Raw genomic sequence first — 25789 nt, forward strand, 5'->3', positions numbered from 1 at the left:
AGCACAGAAATCGTCACCTCCCATGTTATCCCCTCGAGGTTTAAATTAAATAAAGTAACCTATTTCTTTTTCTGGGACTTCAATTCAGTTCCAGGAACATCGGTTCAACAGTTTAAGCGTGAAGAGGTAACAGACAGAGTTACTTTCGCATTTATAATTATATTATTTTTAACAAAAGACTTTACCGCTGTAAACATTGCTCGAGGGATGATAAGTTCAAAAACGTAACAATTAGTCAAAAAAAGAGATCAATGGAAATAAATAAAGATACAATTTTTTTTTTATTCCTTTCCTAAATGATTCATCTTGACTATGTATTGCCTAAACCTTTTAAATCTTATATTATTTTCATGGCTTATAGAAAGTAGATACCCAGCTACATCGATTAGTCGTACTCGGTATAGGTTAACTTAAAGAGTTTGATATTATAAATATTTGTAATATATATATCGTTATATTTCTAACAGTTCGACATCTCTTATAATTTTAAATCTAACATGAATTGTTTATTATGTCCACTTTGTAAAAGCCATTAATTACTTTAAATTTCAGGGGTTCATATGTTGCCTCAGTATTAAAGACTCATGTGGAAGTTTCTATAAACAAAGTAGTTGTATCGAAACTACCAAATACAACCTTTAAAAAGAAAATATTATCATTTCATATCAAAAAAATTATCAACAGATCCCACCAGGTAAATTAGAAAGTTTGACGCTGAAGCTTTCGGTCCATGACACGGGGAGAGTTGGTAGGAACAAGCAACTGATAGGACATATAATCCTACCACTCAGCGAACTGGAAGGAGTTGCTCCTGATGAAGAGCCCCAACTTTACAAATTAGATATTGAAAAGGTACGTTTTTTAAATTTTTAATCTCATTTATAACTTATGCAAGTTATGTTGAGTAGTGAGAGAACTTCTATGTAAATAACTAAAATAATTTCATTGCTTCATTTTCAAATTAATCGGTTTACAAAATTAATTATTGAATTTCGCATTAATTTTTATCGTTTGCATCTTCCAAACCGGATATAATTTATACAGTTAAATAATTTAAACTATGACGATTCAAAAATTCCTGTTAAGTAATGTTTATTGAATTTTTGTTTTTAAATTTCCACTCAAATGTTTTTGTTATGGATGATTTTAAGAAAGTATACATTTATGTTAAATTTTTAGTGAAAAGCAAATAATGCCAAAAATGTGAATCTCTAGATAAATTTGATCATACATTGTCAAGGCAATCAAGAACATCGTTGTGATAGAATCGTTTGATGCGTAAAATAAATATTTAAATTGCCTCGGCTTTTGTTTTCGCTTGCTGACCCTCAAAACTCAAGGGAATGTTTGCAAATATATTGAACAACTTTCTTCACGGTTATATTATTTTATAAGCAATTTTTATATTATATTAGTCTATTCTGGTTTTAGGGATATCATTTTATATTTATGTTTGACAGGAAATTCAGGATCCGACATCAGATTTGGGAGAAGTGCAAGTGTCGTTACTCTATAATGAAAATCTGAATCGACTCACTGTTACAGTAATAGAAGCACGAAACCTAAAGGTCAGTTCATCCATTTCCGTATTATCTATTTTCCAGCCCAAATACTATATGTTAGTACTATACGTTAACCCATGTAATTTTTCGAATGCAGCAATTTAAATAAAACATATAATAGAAATTATAAAATAAATAAAGTGTTATTTCAATCGTACATTTTTATTATAGTTTATTGCATTTCATATTTAATTCGAAACAATGATTTGAAGTGCAACTCATTCCCAAGGAGGTTCGAACATTCAAGTCATAATGTATTCATAGATTTTGACTCCAGTTATAATTATTATAATAAACAAGTTGGCGAACTTATTATTAGCTGGATCCATCATCAAGCAAGCGCGAAGTTGTGGCACGTGTCACACAAGAGCGAGCGTGCCGCGGTGTTAGAGCACGTCGCACCGCTGCCGTAGAAGTTTCCGAAGATGGCACAGCCCTCATTTCTGAGTGCTTTCACTTCCGACTGCGGGCGGATGAACTACATACCACCAGCGTCACCGTACAGGCTCTGCAACCACACTCCGTTTATGCCAAAGGTAGCTTTTTAAATCAAATTAAAGAATCAATAAATTTATATAATTTATATTGAACAACAAACTTACTACTGAAACCTAACAATAAGTCAGTAAGCACAAAATCAGAAGGCAACTGAGCTTATGATACGAGAGTATTTAGTTTTCTCTCAAGGTCGCCAATGTTGTATATGAAACATGATTCTACAGATTTTCACGGGTGAACCACTCCTAGGTCCCGGGTTGGATGTAGAAAAATTTCATTAGTTTTCTATGTTTTCTTGGGTCTGGCTGTTTGTGGTACCGTCCTTACTTTTGATTTTCCATAACACAAGTGCTTTAGCTACTTACATTGGGATCAGAGTAATGTATGTGATGGTGTCCGATATTTATTTATTCTATAGAAATTATAAATGTATCGGGAATATTTATTCGGAGTAGTACAACTAGACGTTAGATGATATATTTAATAGATAATTGAATATATAACAATTGTCATAGAAAATATCGATGTGATTCAGGCTTGTCATACATGAAATTCCATCACGTAAATAATAATATGTATTTATATTTTTTTACTGGCTTTCTTTAATCTTAAGCTGAAATCTGTTTTTGTTTCATGTAATAAATATTCTTCTATACCTATTTTTTCTGGTATATGGTAAGAGACTATGACCAATTGAAACGGAATCGTCCGTCGTTGAAAGCCGTTGATTTATTTTATTTAATGCCTAGAATGCGGGTCTCTTGTCTTGTATAAGATTGAAATTAAAATAAATATATTTTTTTAATTTCAATCTTATACATAATTCTAATATAAAATAAATTCTAGAATTAGATTGTATTTAACTTAAATAATGAAGTTTATCCAATATAATTTGTAAAAAATATATTATGAATCTAGCACGCTTAAATTATTACATAATATTATTGTATAAAGTTTGTAAATTTATTACAAGGTTGTTTTAAAATTCAAATACATAACTCTGATACGTTTGACTTTTACCGGTTAAGATTAAAATCTATTTAACATATATTTCATTGTTGCATGTTTATTGTGAGCGGATAGAGAACGCCTTAAGAATTAAGTCCGTATTTGAATGCATTTAAATAAATTAATAATTTTCCATTCTATTACATTGTTATTTCATAGGCTTTATTCTTAATTTTCCGAGAAAATATTCTATATTTAAAAAAACAATTAAATGTTGTTATGATGTGTCAATGTTACGGATACATTTATAAAGAAAAGTATTTTATTTATTATTCTTTATTTGCTTATTATTTTACTGCTCGTTAGCAGTGTATTGTATATTCGAAGCAGAATATAAAGGTGCTTGAAAATTTTATTAAATTGACGTCACACAGTAGGAAGGAGAATTACAAAGTGAACAAGGTGAGACGAACGAAGCTAGAATATGTCACGTCAAACTTAAAATTTCATACTCACACGATCGATTTATTGACTTTTTATGTCTGCAAATGCAAATTGTTTCACAAATAGTGTTACCTATTATGTAATTGAATACAGTTGTATACACTAGTACGTGACCAATTTCCACGTTTAACTCCCTCATGTCCATACATTGTGTCTCATTTCTGAAGGTGTGAAGTAATAATAATCCAAACTTACAACATACGTTATCTACCTACAAGGGAACCCTAGCGAGATAACGACCATTGCGAATTTGCCAAAGCGATTACTTTGCAACTTAAAATAAAGTTTACGACCTGACAAGTTTGTGTAAATAACATAGTAATTCACTTTCAGACATCAATTTTAGCAGAACTTTAGTAATTCACTACGTCTAGGCTTTAAACTACAAAACGTAATTTTAGAAATGTTATTACCTAGCCTTTACGGGTTAAGTTCACAAATTGTCTTAAACCTTTAAGTTCATAAATGAAGAGTAATAATAATAACAAAAGAAAGTTTCACTTAATATCGGCTAACATAACGCTACGCTTCTGTAGCAGTTCTACGAAATCTAACACAACATGTGCTACACAAGATTAGAAGCAGCTTATTTAGTTTATATTTTTCATTCTGTTTAACACAGCTTTACTAGAAATCCTATACGGATTCACCTTTTCCATCATCGTTGTGGAAAAATATCATGCACTGCAATTAATCATGTTATATTAATTATGTTATATTAATTAAGCCATATCATTCATTCAATGTATCTTGTATCTGTGTATATTGTTAAATACACACAGACAAATTATAACTGTGATACAAATGTGGTTTTACGAATTCAGATATAAATGTCAGTATAATTGATAGATGAATTAAGCATGACATGTCGGTATCATCAAATCGAATGGAAATTTCAGTCACAATTATATTGTTAATGGAATACTAATTGCTATAACAAAAATATATAATACCAGATGAAAATCCGGCTTCGCTCGGGTAACATAAATAGATCTAAACAAATACGTTTTATCCTTTACTTTTCATATAACTTTGTCATAAACGTTGATCTATAATTTAAGTTTTTATCGAATCTACCGTTCCCCTGCACGAAATTATTACTTGGAAAACACTTTCTTAATGCATCCGTAAACGTCAAACATGGCCGCCCGTTGATATGTCATTGAATTTTATGGATTTAATATCGTAATATCTTCGAATTTTGCGGATATATATATTATGTTATCGACTAAAAAATAATTAGGTTTTAACGATCCATAATTGTGTTTTGATCTATATTTGTGTGTTAGCGTAGACCTGCACGAAATTATTAATATAGATTATTTAATCAGCTAAAATAAAGTTTTATATAATACTTTCATTTCGGTTGTAAGTCGGAGTTCAACAAATTTTATTATAATAAATATAACACAAAATTTTACAAGCAAACAATGTAATTTTAGCTTCTAGTAAGCGGGTAAAATAATTTCATTAATCAGCTTGTAAATATTGGCAATCTTAAAATTGATTTTATAGAAAATTAAATTTTAGGGAACGATCAGCGGTTAAACTAAATGTTTAATTTTGTTCTTTAAATAAAAACCTAATTTAATTTAACAAACTTAGAGATTAAAGCTTTTAAATAGTATTTTTATGCCAACCGTTTGTATAATTCTTCCGAATTAATATTTATTTATTTTCTGATAATCCTTGATTTTTTTTAGCAGGAATCGCTAGTGGACTTTTATACGACTTTTAACCAATTTTTTCATGCTATGCTTCTGGTCGAGATTATGGCGGGAGTGGCGGACTCCCGCACACATACCACTGTGATGTTCTAATGGCAGGTCAACATCCACTGACTTATTTTGCTTTGTGAAAGTGTAAAAATAATAATTACAAGACCAAACTGTCTTCGTTTTTTATTCATTAATAGGTCTACAAATACTATTTTCATAACATTTATACCCGATCTTTTTTTATGAATTAGTTCATTTTTACTAATTGAGTGAGAGTAAACGGGCCTTTTTAAACGATTCCTAAACAATAGGATCTCAGTTCGATTAATTTTCATTTTTGACCATCATTTATTTGAAATTAATAAGAATAATTGCAAATAATTGAAAAAGAGCGGAGATGGCTCAGTGGTGAGAACGCGTGCATCTTAACCGATGATTTGTGTTTATAATTCATCTCGTGCTCGGCAGTGAAGCAAAAACTCGTGAGGAAACCTGCTCCTAACCTTCTCCTTAAAGGGAGAGGAAACCTTAGCCCAGCAGTGGGAAATTTAAGGGTTGCTAATGTAGGAATAATTTGTGTACATACTACTACAAAAACTTATAGAAAATTTTGTTCATGCATAATTATTTTAAGAGTTTATGCAATCTAGTTTCAGCCTCATCTAAAGACGTTGATTAGAAGACATTGATCTTGGTTAGTAACTTAATAGAAATTCGCTCGTCTCTGCTGTAATCCTACCTCTGTGGATCCGAATATCCTAAATTTGAAGAGAATTTCAATCTCTCGATGAACTCGGTTAAATGATTTGAATCAGTGTCAAGCAAAGCAAATTAATTTTACCAATTATTATAAGTAATTCGAAAGATATATTTCAAATTTGGAAACAAAAAAATAAATTCAATTATTGTTATTAAACCAAATATTCATTAATAAATACTTTAATAAATATTCTAATTTGTAATCATTATATCGCTGGTCCAACATGTTAAATACTATAAGTATTAACCTTGCAGGTATAATATATATACATCTAAATCAGACGTAGACAAATTTAATGTAAATTACAATATACGTTCAAAAACAACTTAATAATAAAACATTTCAGTACATTTGTTAATATCTGTTTCGTACTTTAATTTGACGCAGTACGAAAAACAAGATATAAAGGACAGATAGAAATTCATTTACTTCATAATATTCCGTAAATTAAATACTTGTTTATTAAAATTTATACCATTTTATATATATATTCATATCATCGTCAGTGTATTTATTAACTTTTCCCTTTATCGCAGTTGAAATGTTAATTAAATTATTATTAACGTCGTCCACGTCATCAACTCAAGATTATCTTCTGAAAGGAAAATAGCTGGGATGATATACGTCACCTGCGTTAATGACCCATTTCACAGATTAGGTATTGCAAATGGCTTCTGTGTAACGGACCTCAGTGTGCTCGTGTTATTTTTTGTAGTAGTCTCATCGCTTCTATGAATAAGTAAAGTCTAATAGGATTACATTTTAATGTGTCGCTACTTCAAAGTAAATTGAAGTAAATATCTGCTGGATAAATGCCTCGCCTCTTCAAAGGATTTTTTTGGATAGACATATCACTGATTATTATCCAATATTTCCGATTCCGTGACGTTGTCCAACGCCGCCGAGAATATACCAAGAAAAAATTAAGCATATGAATATTAATTTGGACTTTATTCGATCTTGCATCTTTGGCTCACGTATTCTTACCATTGTGCCATTCAAGTTTCGTTCGAATTTTTACAATGTATAATCTCTATTCGTTATACAAAGATATTCACAATATAAATGTATAATGTGATGGTACTTAATGTTTTTATCGTTAGCCTCTGTATTGATTCTTATATGTGTACACCTTTTTTATTTATTAATATATATGATTTTATATAAAATTACACTAAATAAATAAAAATAATTGAGCCGAGATGGCCCAATGGTTAGAACGCGTGCATCTTAACCGATGATTTAGGGTTCAAAATTGTGTGCTTAATTTGTGTTTATAATTCATCTCGTGCTCGGCGGTGAAGGAAAACATCGTGAGGAAAATTTCAACGAAATTCTACCACACGTGTATTCCACCAATCCGCATTGGAGCAGCGTGGTGGAATATGCTCCAAACCTTCTCCTCAAGGGAGAGGAGGCCTTAGCCCAATGGGAAATTTACCGGCTGCTAATGTAAAAGTAATGTAATAAAAAGAATTAAAACAAATTATAAATACATTATAGATTAATAAATATTTTTTATGGGGAGATGTATTTTTTCCGTACATCAGAACTTATACAACAAAGAAACAACAAGAATGTAAAAACGATATGCAATATATAAAACTAAGAAAAAAGCAAGCTTTAAAAATGGAACATTAATATGCTTAGCAAATGCTCTCATGTTTGAGAAAAAAAAGGGTAAAGGTACAGCGTAGTCCAACACGCAGCTCAACACGAAGCTTAGTAGTATATTTATGGATACATAGAATCGTACATCAATTCTTCTAAATCAAACAAATTTTATATTTTAAAATATCATCTATCTTCTATGAAGTTTACATATCGTCCATCGAGTTTGGAGATAGTTAAAAAAAATATTTGCTTAACTTATTGAAACCAAGACTTTTTGTCAAAATCAGTGTTTTTTTTTTTATTCATATATTTAGGTAGACTGGCAAATGGGACACCTGGGTAGTAAGTGATCACCACCGCCCATAGAGATTGGCATTGTGAGAAATATAAGCCACTCCTGACTTTGCCAAGGCTACCAACTGTGGGAACAAATATATTACTCATATATTCCTCGTGCCTGTATTTACACTTACTTACTCACCAATCGAACCGGAACACGGCACTAACAAATATTACTATTTATATGGGATATGAGTTTATCCAAGCGGGCATATAGGTAGAAAGACTTACCACAAAGTTTTTTCATCGGGTTTTTAATATAAGACCGTACTTAAATAATATCGTAAAAAATGAACTCATAAAATGACCTTATCTATTAACAAACCTTACGAGAAAAAGCCTCAAGTATGCACGTCACGTGAGACGTAAATAACTCACTTAGTTCCCCCTATTTTAACTTTGTCCCATGTGAATAGGATCTTTTTATGGGAAATAACATTATCAATCTATTTAACAGCCCAAGACATGTTAAAAATATTCGTTTAAATACAAAAATATAACAATGAATTTGTAATCTTAATGTACTACATCATATATGTCAGCATAGTGAAAGCCCGAAGATTTCACCTTTAAAATTCATAGGACTTAAAAATAACGTGAATTATTTGCAGAGGTTAATGTCACCGTGTCGATAAAATTTCATCAATATGAACATTACAAATAAATCACGTTAAATACATATCGTTAGATACATAGAACTTTCTAGTATATATATTTATTGATTAAATAAAAAATGGCCGTAGCACATATACTGAAATGAAGATTCACGAAAGATTTTTATTACAACAGATACACCGACAACAGTAGGAACTAATATGCTTTATCGCTTGTGACTGTAATTACACTAGCACACTCATCTTTCAAGAATACAAATTAGCTCTATTTGACTGCAGAATAATTGATGAGTAAGTGGTACAGACCACCCGCCCACCTGGGTTACACAACTATACTAACCAACCAAGTTAAAAACAGGTATGCGTAATAACTTGTAACATTGTATTTTTAAAATCAATTTTAATAAATCTTCAAAATTATATTGATAAATTATATATACTAATAGAGGAGACTTCTGCTTGTTTATCAAAACGGTTTTATTATTATATGTGAACAAAATGACTATTACGTTGTATGTACATATAATCACTCAATAAGACCCCCCCCCCCACCCCTACGCTAAATTGTGCATTAGTAGAAGTGATGCTCGTACTTACGAGATGTTTTAGTGGGCGTGAAATGAATAATATAATAAAGACGGCATCACACATATTAGTTTATATATGTTAAGGCACGCCGATAATTTAATATACAGAGCGCTCATTAGTGATCAGATCTATAACGGGAATTTGTATTCGCTTTTGTTGTTTCACAATAATGTTTCGCCCAGAACATCTGCCTTTTTTTATCCGAGGCGTAATTAAAAAAAATTACTAAATCTAAGCTTATACCAGAAGATGTGGAGCATTTCGGAGGAGATATTAGAATATTGCTATATTATCTATATATATAAAATAACAAGTCCTGACTGACTGATTCATCATCGGCGAGCGTAAACTATTGAAGTTAGGGCCTTGAAATTTGGTGAGGTTGAAATTAGGATCGTTTTATTTAGTAGACACCCACTAAGAAAGGAATTTTGGAAATTTAACCCTTAAGGGGGTGAAATAGGGGTTGAACGTTTATATGGAAGTCCGTCATTTTTTAAGTTAGAAACATGAAACATTATTTTTGGGATATTGAATAGAAATCAGTAGATATCTATTTAAGCGTTTCTGCATATTTTTTGATACCATCAGAATACCCCTTTAATTTCAAGAGAGTACAGTTTGGGCTTAAAGTATGCTTCACCATGATAATTAATAAAGTAGATATAAGAGAAAACTGTTTTCGCATAAACAGTTCTAAATAGCCTGTTCGAGAGTGAGCTCTGTAAGCAGTTTGGTGTATCTAGCCCGCGAAAGTTGAACCCCATATGAGGTCTTAAATTAACGTAACATTTTAAATTATTCTGTAATATAATCAATTTCCACGCGAGATGTAGTTTCAACTGGTTTAATCTAATGACGTGACAAGCTTGAATTGCGTATTCTTGGAAATCAATATATGCATAAAACGTATACGTCACAGAAAAACATTTTATTAGATTAGTCTAAATTGTAGGCAAAACATAAATCGGGTAGCTTATTAATTGAATTTAAAAAAGGTTAAAAACATGCACATTTCAATATATTAAAAAACATTAATATTTTCAGATCGCCTTTTAGGGAAGTTCGTGCTGGGCTCGTATATGTTCGCACGAGGACGCGCCTTGCAGCACTGGAATTCAGCGATATCAAGTCCAATGGAACAAGTGAAACAATGGCATCCACTCACAAACTAGATAACAATCACGCCCAATGACAACCGATCTTTTAGATGTAAGTTACAAGTACCTATCCTCACGTAGGTGCCGATAGACGTTGGAAGACATTTTTGAGTTTGTAAACTTTTAAATTATATCAAGATCAACTCTCAATTTTTAACCTTTGCCTAACGATATTTAGGCATTAGGATTTTTAATTAATCAGTCGTTGCGATTTGTATTGGATTATTATGAAACTCACAAACGTATTTATATGAATGTATTTTTTACGATGCATACAGACCCAATTCAATCCAAGTAATTAAAAAATAATAATTGTTCGATGATTTTAATCAATGACAATTTTATTTTCTTAAAGCAACAAATTCATAATTTCTGAAAAATTAGAACCCTATTAAGGACGTTTGTTAAACGAATTATCAAAAAACCCATTCCATGCATGCTGAGTTATCTCATCGTATAAATGCCAAGGATAAATGTCAGGGCATCGACGTGTGGTTCAATTTTCTAGTCGACTACGTCACGAACAGCTACGAATTCCTAATTGCTAGCCCGATTTCACTCCAGGGCATGTCTCGGAGCGCGAACTGTGCCAACGCAATTCATGCATTTTGTTTAGAGTTCATGTTCACTGTAATAATTAATTATGTTACATAGTAATTATTGTATTAGAATTAGTAAGCTACGTTTTAAATGTTGAATGCATATATTTAAATAAATCTATTTCCACATTTACGTTATATTGCGCACAATTTTAAAATTATATTGATTATATCACAATAATCATATTTTTTTTATTAATTATTTTTATTGAACATAATTTGAATACTATTCTCACATATTAATCATATTTATTTTTGTCAAATTTTAACTTTCTTTCCATGGACCACTATTCCAAAGTAACTAAACCAAAAACTTTTTCCTAGTAACCTAAAATAATAATTTACGTATCCATAAAACGAATGCATCAGATTTTATATGCCATTTTATTTTATTAATAATAAATAATTTAAACATATAATATATATACGTTAAGGTGGAAATTTCCGTCTGAGTTTCGCTGACTATCAGATACAGCAGAATAGATACGGATGAGAAGTCGTCCAGGCAAATAATCGATCTTTTTACTTGACTAAATATAGCGAAAACACGAATGTGCGAATTCAGGATGAATGGGACATCGTGTTAGTCTGCAATTATCTGATCCAATAACCTATAATACGATTTTAACGTACGTTTAACTCAACTTTCAAAGGATTTAATAGTAGATTGAAGGGAAATCAAACATTATTCTAGTTTACAAAACGAATTTAAACTTAAACTCAAGAAACTTTAGAACTAAAATAACTTTTACAACCACCATGACTTAATTAATGTGTAAATATTTTCAACTGAAACTCCCAATAGCTGTTCGTCGTAGTTGGTCATATTTATTTATAATTTATTAAAATTACAAAATCAGCTTATTACCTATTAAAATATAATAGATGTATAAGTTTTATTTATTAATACATTTTTCGAAAATATCGCTATTTAACAGTTAAATAACCATTTTGTGCATCTATTTTCAAATAATTGTTATTTGTGTTATCAAACTCAAATTATACTATAATATAGGTACAAATGTCTTATAATAATCACAATTTCATCATATCTACTTAACACAGATAATATATTACAGAATAACATATTAATATATACAGGTATCAAAGGAGTTTATCAATTTTATTGTGAAACAAGTACATCTTGTATAGAAAGTCATCATTATATTTACAATATATATTTTTAAGTTATCACTATTTTTATATCTACAATATCCCATGTATATATTGTTTGTATAAAAAACATATATGAGACACTACAAGTATTAATTGGGATTAATCTGTCAAATGTCAAAGGCAACAAGACACCGCGAGTTATTTTTATACAGTTCCTAGCTAGCATAATCTTTTTATTTTATAAAACAGTTTTATTTTTGATTTCGCACGAAGAGTAAGCTCTCTTTTTTATTCTCTCTCTTCTCTCTTTTTTATTTACCACATAAAATATAAATAAAATAAAAAAAATTTACTACTACTTAGTAATAATTAAAAAAATCCTTTGTTGTGATATCAAATTTTTCGACGACAGTGGTATTATTTGGGGTTTTCCAGTAGATAGTCAAATATATATATTTTTTTCATTATGCTTTAATCTCTGACGTGAATATTTCATCACGCTATTACTGACGTGGAGACGTGAAAAGTCCGTGCGTTCAAATAAAACTCATTTGACCATAGCTTCCTTTATAGTTGCTCTTCCGTAATTATCCATTCAAAACAACTTGAGATAATAATCTTTATTTTATTTTTATTATAAATCTCTATTTATTTGCTATAAATTTTTAGTTAAAATAAGTCTTTTATATTTTTTATAAACCTTAATAAACACACTATTTAAGTAAATCCAGTGATTATCGTGGCGAAGCTTACTTATGTTTGTAGTGTCGATATATTATTGTTGAAATATTAAATATACATATATTCATCCTAATATATTATATTAATTTAAATTAACAAAGTTGTCTTGTGATATTTTTTTTTGTCATTCTTCGTCGTTATGACCATAACATAATATAACATATAATCATTAAATAGGATATTGTGATAAACACCAATCATTCTAAATATTTACTTACATTTTAAATATATTAAATATTCGATAATTAAATATAATATTATATCAGATTATATTATAATATTGTATGTAGTAGTTATACATTCAATATTGTGCAAACGAACAAATAAATGGTGTAACGCCAAGTTGGCTGCAAATTCGTCTTTTATTTATCATCCTACCTCAAGAATAAAACTACCCTAATATTAATAATTTTTTTTAATGAAATAGATTGGAGGATGAAACAAATGGAACACCTGATTGTAAGTAGTCACCACCTCCCGTAGACAATGGTGCGGTCAGAAATATTAATCATTCCTTATATCACACAATTCGCCACCAACCTGGGAAGCTAAGTTGTTTTGCTACAACATGTACCTATGCACTGGCTCACTCACCCTTCAAACCGGAACACAATAATATCTACTATGCATTGCTGCTTGACGGTAGAATATATGATGAGTGGGTGGTACCTACTCAGACGGGTTTGCACAATGCGTACGTTAGAATATACGTTATAGGTATATTTGTATACTCTATGGGATCCAGTCGTAGCATTATAATTTATTATTTCTCCACAATAAATTGTTGTAATATAATAATATATTGTTTAGGATTAATTTTAAAAACCCTAACCAATATTCGTACTAAAAAGGACTTATTTTGGTTTCTAAAACAATGTAAGTACGTCAATTAATTAGCAACACTACCTACTCTGGCGTTTCGATTTTCAAATTACTACACCGACGAAGGTTCGCCGTCAGAATATTGAATAGCCAATCATTGTACAGTCGCAACCAGCTGTTCGTTAAACATATGTGTGACGCAGTGAAATTATCATTTTCATAGGGTAAATTTCCAAGTTTTCCATTATAGTTATGGGATGTACGTGTCGCAAAATTTCTGACGTAATATACATGTTAGCGCTTTCCTTCGCATTCAAGAATAGAAATCTAAATATTATTTTTGTATGACGTCATAATTATTAACATCCAAAGTCAACGAAATCATATTTGAGTATCATATTCGAGTAAGTATTGTATTTGGCCAAGAAAAGAAACGGTGACTTCGAGTTAATTGATTGTATATATATTTAGGGTTCCGTACCTCAAAATGAAACACGAAACTTTTGTAGGAACACTTCGTAGTCCGTCAAGAACCTTTTTTTCAATAACACGTGAAAGTATCAAATTGAAATTATCATATACTCAAATCTGTAATCCCTTGAAAAATCAAATTTGTAAGTCAATGCAATCAAAAATACATTCGTTTATACTCCATTTAATTTTAACACTCACAAGGGAATCAAATCCTGTCAGGTACTTCCCATTAACCTAGAATCATGAAATTTGTCAAGTATGTCATGTAGCACAAGTTAATTAAAAAATCCTCAGTCAAGTTCAGGGTTTCCAATATTTAGTCACTTCCTGCTAGGAAATTTGTAGTGTTAGCTTAGTTTTATTGCATACATTTAAATTCGTACAAGTATTCTCTTATAAATAAAATAATTTCGAACATAAATTCCCGTCTTTTTTAAATGTTTTGTTTATCTTCCCTGCTCAATATTGTCGTCATAAAATATCGCTTAATCTTTTTTTCTTATCTTTACTGACTAAAGCTGAAGTCAAATAGGATGACAAATATGAAAGTGCATTCATTAAAAATAGACTAAGCCGAGTCACGTCTATTAAGAAATCTGAAGGAGGCAATCATATACTATAGTAAACTTAGTAAAAGTTCTTAGAAAATGAGCTAAAGAGTCTAATTAAAAAACGAGAGATGTCGTGGGACCCGGCTGGGACGAAGATGCTTCATCTATACATTATGCATTGAATTACAGACACGATTAAATAATTTAACAACGTTTGAGAATAATTATATGACAATACCAAAAAAATTAAATTTAAATAATATTATTAAAAAATACATATATAATAGAAAGAGACAGAGAGAAAGGGAAAGAGAGGAAAAGAAATGGGCATAACGTTTTTACCTAACGTAGCGATTTCTGCCAGTTCACTCAACTGTAAGACGGGTAAAAGATAATAGTTCCAAAATAAAATATGGAATAACTTTATATAGAACTGGACGCGATATGTTTACATCGACAAAAGGTATAAAGCGAAGTTGTTAACTGTGTCTGTTCAGCTTGGTTATTTTAGAATAACCAACCTGACGAACAAACTACGTACTCGATTTGATGTAGTTTTAACTTTCATTCGATAACTTAATTGCTTACGGGTATGGTACATTATAATTTGTATATTGTAGACTAAAGACGATTTTTATGCAATAATTTACCTGAATATCAAATACTGATTTACGGGCCTAAGTTAAGTTATACATACATCAAATGAGTTTACTACTGAATTCTTTGTTATAAAAAATAGGAAACAAAATATGCCAAATATATTCTTAAGCTTACCCATACAGTAATTAACTCTTATTAAAATAAATAACGAATAGATGTTAATTAATTAATTAATTAACATCTATTCGTTATATAATTTATTTATTTATTTATTTATTTTTTTTATTTTTTTTTTTTTATAAGAAATTATCAATATTCGTCAAGTTTAGAAAGATGGTCGTGTTACATTTCCGTGTGTGACACGATCATGAGCTTACAATCGTGCGTCTTGTACTCGATCTTTGAACCGTGTGGTGGAAGTGAGGAAATGGAGAATATAATATGTTTGCAAACGATCTTACAAAATATTACACTTCAATATTCCTATGGTCATTGGATAGTCTATTTAGTCTACGGGTTTATGAAATATAAATTACAATATATGATATAATAACAATATACGAGGTATTGTTAGGCAATAATAAACACCAAAAGATAATAATAAAGCATGCGAGTATTATATCAAATACAAATTTCGATAATTTAATTTTATTTTACTATAATATATACGAGCCGAGATGGCCCAGTGGTTAGAACGCGTGCATCTTAACCGATGATTTCGGGTTCAAACCCAGGCAGGCACCACTGAGTTTTCATGTGCTTAATTTGTGTTTATAATTCATCTCGTGCTCGGAGGTGAAGGAAAACAACGTGAGGAAACCTACATGTGTCTAATTTCAACGAAATTCTGCCACATGTGTATTCCACCAACCCGCATTGGAGCAGCGTGGTGGAATATGCTCCAAACCTTCTCCTCAACGGGAGAGGAGGCCTTAGCCCAGCAGTGGGAAAATTTACAGGCTGATTATGTTTATTTTATGTTATGATTATAATATATATATTTTATAATACTATATAATATAATTTTTATATTATTTATAATATATGAATTGAATATCAAAGAAAGTTATTGCTTAAAAATGACTTTAAAAACCGATTACATAGTAAATATTTTATTACAGTAACTTTATTTACAAAAATTCTAAGAAGCATTTTCAAAATAAACTTAACTTGAATTCAATCACCCACCACTTTAGTAGCATAATAACACGTTCATTATATTTAATTAGGTAAAAAAATTACGCTGAACTTTTAATTTACTTAAGTGGATATAATTAATCTTTGTCAATAATGTTGTTAGCTAAATGTATTAATATTAACACTTAATTATAGTTTTTTAAAATAATAACGAGTCTAAAGGCGTGTCCGATGGATCTAGGTTTTTTCAAATGCCAATAAACGAAGTTATAGTTTATTTTAAGAAACCTGATTATATATTCTATTCAACTTAAATCGAAGTATTCTTTGCAAAATCGAACTTAGTAACGTATATTTCTGAATATAAAACTTAGACAATTGTATAAAACATAAATTAATACTTTTTTCTTAAACTTAAAGTAAACTTTCTCAATAACGATAAAGTAAAAATAAACATTTATTTTTATTAAAATCTGACATTTACTAAATTTATTTTATAATAAACTAGCGACCCGGTACGTGCTTCGCTACGTATAAAGTAATATAATACAAAAATGAGTTAGAACATCGATTCATTTCTTAAAAAAATATATTTACTTAATTGCTAGCTATTTAAAAAATTAATTCAAAACATTTGGATAAACAATTTTTTTGGTTTATCCATTTTGAGTGTGAATAAACAAACGGCTGGGGGTACCGACTCTGGAACAGGCAACATAAAGTTGGCCGTGTGAAAAACATGATTCTTCCAAATTCACACCACAAACGTGAAGTGTTTGCTCTTGGGCCTTGTTAATCCGACTGTTGTAATTAAAAGCAGCACACTTCGTTTCAGTCAAAGTAGCACGACGTATTCGTGATCGCCGTGGAAGATTCAGTACAGGCACAGGCTCAGCAGATCTATTTCGTGCACTACGTTCACGCTGCGATGCATAAGATTGTGTGAGTCTGTGATCATCTTTGTGATGTCACATAATTTGTATTACGCGTTCGCCGACCTATATTTGCTCGCCTGGCGAAAGAACACTGTTTTTTTTTTTCAAAGTAAATCCTTTTCTCTGTTAACTAAATCTTCGATAGCCATTGCTTTATTACGTCTTCTTGATTTAAGAATAGGTTCCAAATTTTTTGATGCTTAGAAACTGAAACAAAACCCAAAAACAAATATTGTTAAACAAACAAAAAACATATATCATATATCTTGGGTCTACTGAGCTCATATAAACGGTATGGTCAGTGTCACGTCGTTATAGTTTCTGAGGCTCCACACTATGAAGGTGTCAAATCCCGAGTCAATTCGAAATAATTTACTGGATTTTTCTTTCAAGATTTTCTCAACACAGAGTTTAGTCCTTAGATTAATTCAAAAGTCAATATTATTTGAAATTTTTAAATTTCAAATAATATTGACTTCATTAATATATTAATCAAGTTATAATAACAAAACTTTTAGCTTTTGTTTTCGCTAAACTTGTAACGATGTATTATAATTATTTTATAGGTCAGAAAATATTAGAATATTTTGTAACAACAAATAACTACGTAATACGATAGGAATTAACTTTGGTCAGCTGTTAAGACTAACAGTTTTACGTACTTACCGAGGAACGAGAGTGCATAAACTTATATTGCCTTGAATCGACGCTTCAAACCTGGGCTACGAGATCTGGTAGGTGCTACGCAACTAGACCAACGAGCCAGGCATCGAGAATCAACTTACAACAGACGTAATAAAACATTTCTTTTGAAAACTGAAATATTTAGAAGATAAAAATAAATGACATCGCACATAGATATTGGAACCCAGATGACACATCCCAAAATATGTTATTACAGAATGGCCCAAACAGTCCCCAAAATTTTAGTAATAAATCTCAATTAATACAATATCATATAGGAGAACTTATTTTTATTTTGTAAATTTTACATTCGTGTACTTTAACCTATAACATTTTCAATCGAATATACAAATAATATTCAAATACATTCGGTATTATTGTTATTCAAACATTTTTGGTATTAATATATACGTATTAAAATGTTATTTGAATAAATAAAATGTATTCAAATTATGGTGCTTCTCATTACTTTTGTCGTTTAGTAAAAAGTATATAGAATCTTTCTTTCTCTTATTATTTAGTAAATAAGTATCATTCTGTAATAATATATACTTAGGTTTCCACACAGCGTTTTCCTTCACCGTTGAATACGTCATGGATAATAAACAAAAAGTAACCATGCACTTTCAGTTGTGCTCTTGGTAAAGATATTCGGTATCATGCGACCATCTCGAATATATATATAGAAAAACATTATGATGTCTGACCAATTTCGATGAAGCAATCCCCAAGGCAGACCAGTCAACTACGCTGGACAAGTGTTATAGTGTACAAGTGTTTGCGCAAACACAGGTCACACTGTCTATTCCCTCACCCTCATAATCCGATGGGAAAGGTATAGCCGACAAGCCATTAAAACCAACGAGACTATTTTAAACATTGTTCTGCTTAACAATAAATCTAGACTTTATAAACAACTCAAACCTCATTGACGATCTTTGTAATAATACCCTTTGTTATAACATTGGTTGAAGAAAATCAAGTAAAATCGGAGTTCTCTCTCATTGTTAGATATGTACTCGGATTTTACTTTTGTTTCCTTATTATAATATAGAAACAACTTTAACAAAATAGATCAATGTAAAGCGTTATTTATTTATATTGTACAGATTTTTATTTCTTTATTTGTGGTGGTTTGTGGTGGTAAGTCATCAAACCACCGCCTACGGATATTGGCATTGTAAGAAACAATTTTTTTACATCCCCATCAATCTTAGGAACTATTCTATTTTATGTTATCTTCCTTGAGCTTTGTGTGCTTGTGTGAGTTTAGTTGAAGATTGAGTCAGCTAATGTAACTACAGTTATTCTAGGTCACTCTTCAAATCTGAACACAATACTATACATAGCTCTCCGATGGTAGAATGTGTGTTGGGTGGACGGAGTTGCACAATGTAACACCACCAAATAATTATTGTCTAATTAAGATTATTTATTCATTAAAGATAGATATGCCATCGGATTTGTATATAGATTTTACGTCGAACTACAAATACGATTCCCTACTGACTCTCTTAGACAAAAGATATTTAGTGCCTTTGTCGTACATACATCGTATAATCATAGATAATTTGCCGTCTTGTTATTATTCGTTAAATCATTTGACTTCAAAGAGCTGCATAATGAAATCAACTTTGAACGTTTCTATACCAATACAGTTAAATTACATTTAATGAAAAGGGGGAAACAATGAGACAACAAACTGTTAGAGTGTTTAATTAGTAAATAATTCGTTGGATTAAATTAAAACTTAGAGATATAAATATACATATATATAACAGTAACAGGAAATCTTAAAACTTTATCCGTTGCACGGCAACGATCTTAGATACTTAGATCTTATTATATTAACTGTTATTAACGTTTTATGCGATGGGTATAACGTCCCATATAAGGTCTCATTAAATGTCTTTCATTGGGCAATGAAACATTAAAATATAATCATCGTAAATTAATGTTCAATTTCTAAATTGATATTTATTGATTTTCATTGTAATGAAGTAGTTTTAGGCCAAGGCGTCTCAAAGGCTAACAATGTGTGTAGTAGACATTACAGCTCTTTAGTATGTGCGCAACGATTTTAGCTTATCATCTTTGAGAATATATATAATGTTGAAAGTTCTTTGGATCTGAAGCGATATAATATTAAAAATAATATAATCATTTACATTAAATGTAATGATACTGCATATAGAGGCTTATTATATATATGTAAGTACTGTGTATTATATACATATACTCATATCAGACACATTAAGTAGTACTAATAGAAATGTAGATTTATAAATTCAGTTTGAACTCAGAGACAGTTTTTTTTTATTATATAAAAACGGTGTTTTTTTACTAAATTTTCACGTGCTAAAGAAGATGAAAGAAGACGTCGTGAGAAAATCCTCATTTATGTAATAAAATAGGGTCACATGAATTAATTAAAATGTTCAAATACATTTCTGTTAATTATATTGAATGAAAACAAATATTTGTGATTTTGTGTTTTAAATATTTGAGTAAATGTTCATTAAGGAAATATATTTTATGTAGAATCGCGGTAACTCAGTGGACAATGTGAAACTAAATCGAATATCGCTGGGTAACCAGCACACAGTTTTCAATTGACCAATTTGTGTTTATAATTGACCTCCTTAACCTTCATAAGCGTACGCTTAAATTTCTCCATAACAGAAGTTGAGATATTGACTAAATGATTTTTTTTATTTGTCATGTTTTGTTAAAGTGATTTTTTTTAATTTTCATATGGATATTCAATAACAGTATAAAATAAATATAAATCCTTTCGCCAACTATCCAACTAACTAATAAGCCGAAATAAAACCGTGTTAGGTGTCCGTGTTTAACGAGACAAAGAAGATTAGCGAGTCCAATTTAGTATTACTAATAAAACGATCCTGAAATTTTCAACTTTCCCTGGTATAAGAATTAATTTTGCAAATATAAGGTATAATGAGAAAAATATAAAATTTTGACGGGGATATTATGCTTAAGAGAAATTATAAATTGAAAGCTAACATTATTATAATTGCTTTAGTGAAGACAAAGGCAAAGTTAATGATATCGTTATTACTTAAACTTCAAGCGACAAATACAATAGCACGGTGGAATCGTCCGCTAATGTGCAACTCGCATGTGACACTACACGTTCGATTGATCCAGAACTTATGTATGTATGTGGGTGCGAGGCTTTATAATAGTATCGCATTTCATAAAATCGGTAACAATAGTTTTTATATATTCGGCTTAAAATGATTTATTCTTGTTACTCTAATTTATGCAGTTGATTTTTTATACTTTGATGGATTATCGCGTCGTATTAAATTCATGCCGGTTTATTGCACTTTGCATTATTTTTAGATAATCCTTTTGACGTTAAATGTTAACTTGATAGATAGCGGGATCATTTTCATACAAAGTGGTTTTATCTTTAATCTTTTGACAGAGCTGTGTTTATCTTGAGAGTAGAACTAACGTAATTACACGTTTCTTAAGACGCCGAAAGCGATTCGATTACAACAGTGTGCTTGTATGTAATTTATAATTTAAAAAGCACTTTAATCAAATTAAACAGCGCAGAACTTGTGAATTTTAAACAGCGCAGCTATTCTTTTTTTACTGAAAATTAGTTGGTTGACTTTATAGACATTGGCACTTTAAGAACACCAACCTTAAAAACTAAACTATCGTGTCCCTTGTGCCTGTAGTTACAATGGCTCTTTCAATTTGGAACACAACAATACTAAATATTGCTGTTTGGCGGCAGAATATTATTATGATGAATTAACCCAGGAGGACACAAAGTCCTACCACCAAGCAGAACACTAAGAATATTCTAATATATCTAAGTAATGTCGCAAACTTTTTGACTTTCTACAATTGTGTTCTGCGTTCGAGTTTAATCCTACAGAATAGCTCACACATGTTTAAACTTAATTAAGTTAGTCTTAATTAACCTTTAATATTATATTTTATATACTCGGTTTACAGAAATATTTTATGTCGCAGTGGGTGGTGAATGAAATATCGTATAAATCATAATTTAAGATATGAATGAAAAACGAAACATACATAAATGAAAGTATAGATTGCAAAGAGAGAAGAATGATAGAGGTTAGCTGGAGGCGGAAGAATGAACGGAAAGAAGGATTTTGAAAAACGAACAAATCAACATCACGCTATTGGAGGAGCGATTAGCGTGATGTGTGTATGTGACGTGTTAATTTAGCTAATATAATGTACATTTCAATTATAAGGCTAAATATATAAATTAATTGAGTTCTGATTACGTACCATGAAATCATATTGCCATAATATATTATTATCAAATTATTATTATTGATACCTGATTATATATAAATATACCGTATAAATATTTATATATAAAAATCTTCTTTACGTGTGCATGTTACTGAACTCTTCCTAAGAGGTTCAAATGCGGAAGGTAGGCGCTGCGATCGGAAAGTAAATAAAATTCATATTTCACCCGGGTGAAGTCCGGCGAACAGCTAGTGTACTATATATACATACAGTAGTGGATATATTCCTTTACTTTGATATTATACAAAAATATAAATCTTTAATTGAAGGAAAAAATATAAATGTCTCGAAGACAAATGCTATCATTCTTTAGGCATTTCTTAAAATATATCATACTTTTACTTTATTCTCTGTTCCCAAAAGCCTTTAAAACTCAATAACTGCAGTCTTGCAATGTCATCACTGGTACTAACACGTAATATTATATACGGATATACGAAACAGCTCTCTGCAAATTCCACAACATTATAAGTGCTAGAATAAAAATATAAATTAAAAATGAGTTATCTTAGAACTCTGCTTACAACCTTTATTTATTCGAAGACAATTCTTGGCTGCAAAATATATGCTTCAAATCAAATCTCTTCAGTGCGACAAAATAAATAAAGTATTAAATTTACTTTAGTTGAATTTTTAGCAATCAGTGAGTCTAGTATAATGTGTTTGTTTAATCGATTTACTTTAAGAACATTTGTTTCATTTAACACAATTTATAAAAAGAAAGGCTTCTCTCAATGTGTATTTAAAAGAACTGGGATGACGATTTGTATTGAATACGTACAGTGAAAGAAGAATCTGCTATGCTGGTATAACGCCTCTTTTCCTTTTGGAAAAAAAGAATTGGAGCTTATATCACCATCCTAAACTACCATTAACGAAGTCATATTAAATACATGAAGACTGAGATGTGCTTGCCTTGGTTTTGTATTAGCAAATGTCATTTCGTCTCACTAAACGTAACATTGAAGTTATTCAGTTAACACATGCATCAGAATTCTGTTTGTCTGTCTGTTTTCAATGAATAATATTTTCACGCTACTCCAGGCTCCAGCTCCTTTGCTATAAAATATATACAGATAAATAATTGAGAACCCCCTTGCTTATTAAAATTAGTTCACATCTGTTGGAAAGCAATAGCGTGGGTACGAATGCTTCGTAAAACAACAATCGTAGAGATATTAATGTGATTGTAAAATAATTATAATAACTAATATAATTGACGATGATTTATAGTGTGTAGTAGACGTTATCTACAAATTAATTAAATTAACATTAATTTCAGATAATTTGATCATTCATTAATATAATAACTCAATAATAATTAATTATAAAACGACTGATTCAACGGGGAAATACTGCTAGCATTCTTGCCACAATTCCACGCGATCAATATTTGTATTGTAACCTTTTTTTTTTATTTGTACATAATTAATGCTTGTTCAATATTATAATGTTATAATTTACTACCAAAATTTTGAAATTAAATCTCCTTATACAATTCAACAATACAATACAATACGCACAACTGATATGATATTTATACCATATGTGATATTATATAGCTTGCTGGTCATTCTATTAAATTTTTTATAGTTCACAGAAACATCACTATTTTTGACAATGCAATATATTCTACAAGATTTACAATTCTGACTGTGGCAGCCAGGAAAGAGCTCTAAAAATGAATGAATATGATAAATAGTGACTTTTAGCGGTCAACGCGCAAACACAAGGCTCCTTTAGAAAAGTTAAATAAAACAAGGTTTCGGTAATGGTAATTACGTCTTAATGAACACGAATTATTACAACCAAAGCAGCAATTCTCGAAGAAGTTTTGATATCTTAGTGGTTTATATTTATTACAGACATTGTCTATCCGAAGCTAACGCGGGACTAGACCACAAATTCAAAGTCACTCAGCATGTTATGGACCGAGTTATGCTCGAAGTATCTTGAAAAGATAAAATGCGGTTATCCGGAGAAAAACCTGAGTTACCTTGACAGCTTATAAAATTAGCTACCTGAAGTGGTCTGATGGGATGGTCACGTAGATCGAAGGACCAATGGCCGTTTGAGTGGAGATCGTGGATTAACAAACCGATGACCAGGTGGGCAAAGAAGCGAGAACTCTGGTGCACCTTGGAAGAGACCAGTGGTGCAGTAAGTTCAGCAGTAGATTACGATTGACTGATGATGAAACAATACACTTTGATTCTATATTTTTGTAAGCTATTAAAAGTTGTTATGAAAAACTATTACACGTAATATAGTTTTTAAGTTAGTTTCGCGAACAAAATTATAATTACCGAACTATTTTAGCTATTAACTAATGGATGATAAGCCCCTACACTGTTCAATTAAAGGACTTAGTGTTAACATCAAACACTGAACGTGCCATATTACCTAAATTAACAAACAAAATTACCTAATTTATTTACCTAATGTTATACCTATTTTCTTTAACTAGGCAACGGTGCGTTAAAATAATAAACGCATTACGAAATATTTACAAAGCCGTCGGCACATTTAAATTGACCTATTTTAGCTCATGCATATTTATAGACCAGATGAACGATAATTTACAGTTAGAAATTTAGCTAATTCAAAAACAATTGCTTTCGTCCATTTGGATTTGTTTATTAAACTATACAAATTAACATAAAAAAACCTAAAGTTGGTGTAACTGAGAAGCGCAGCTACTTATTAATATATTAAAACTTTCTCCGAAACGCGCTGCATTTTTTAGTAAAAGATTTATGGATATTGGTTTAGTGGTTTTTTCATTTTGGGAAACGTCTCCTCATTAATATTGATAGATTACGTAGGATCATCACCATCATCATCATCAGCCGCCCATACTCGTCTACTGCTGGACATAGGCCTCTCCAATTGCACGCCACTGTGATCTATCTTCGGCTACTCGCATCTACCTTCTGCCAGCCGTCTTGCTCAAATCGTCACTCCACCGTGCCCAAGGACGTCCTACACTACGTTTGCTGAGACGCAGTCTCCACTCTAGAACACGTTTTCCCCAACGGTTATCGGTTCTACGACAAATATGGCCGGCCCACTGCCACTTCAGCTTACTAATCCGGTGGGCTATGTCGATGACTTAACATACCTGTGTATGTGTATGTGTATAAATATATAGTTCAATCCACGATGACGTACCCGACTTTTCCTACCACTGCAGTATAAGTGACCAATGAAAGCTGCTAGAATGTGAATTGTATTTTAACGGTCAGATTATTGATATGGGCACACGTCCTGACTTATATAACAGAAGAGATTTGTAGTCATCGGGAAATAGACTTCATTACATATTCCCGATAAGAAATAATATATATTTGTAAATAGTAATTTTTAGTTACAATTTCGATCCCAGCCCTTTTTTTTCGCTGGAAAAACGCGTTACCCCTTTTTCCCCACGTGGAAGTGGGGGGGGGGTATGTGGGACTCGCCGGTACCCAAGATGTTGGCGGTATACCGGAGTCCG

At 30.8% G+C, this 25789-nt stretch overlaps 1 protein-coding gene across 2 annotated transcripts in view; it reads left to right on the forward strand.

Annotated features, from left to right (window-relative positions):
- The window catches only part of LOC113400342 (synaptotagmin-15-like), a 77776-nt gene extending 67419 nt beyond the window's left edge, over positions 1 to 10357 (forward strand). For both annotated transcript variants that reach the window (XM_026639875.2, XM_026639874.2), the window contains exons 9-12: positions 685 to 852; positions 1461 to 1568; positions 1882 to 2098; positions 10193 to 10357. In XM_026639875.2, coding sequence (XP_026495660.1) covers positions 685 to 852; positions 1461 to 1568; positions 1882 to 2098; positions 10193 to 10320 — 621 coding nt within the window. In that variant the 3' untranslated portion in view covers positions 10321 to 10357. The remainder of the gene's footprint in view (positions 1 to 684; positions 853 to 1460; positions 1569 to 1881; positions 2099 to 10192) is intronic.
- The last annotated feature ends 15432 nt before the right edge of the window (positions 10358 to 25789 follow it).

Source organism: Vanessa tameamea, chromosome 17 (assembly GCF_037043105.1).
Source record: "Vanessa tameamea isolate UH-Manoa-2023 chromosome 17, ilVanTame1 primary haplotype, whole genome shotgun sequence".
NCBI lineage: Eukaryota > Metazoa > Arthropoda > Insecta > Lepidoptera > Nymphalidae > Vanessa > Vanessa tameamea.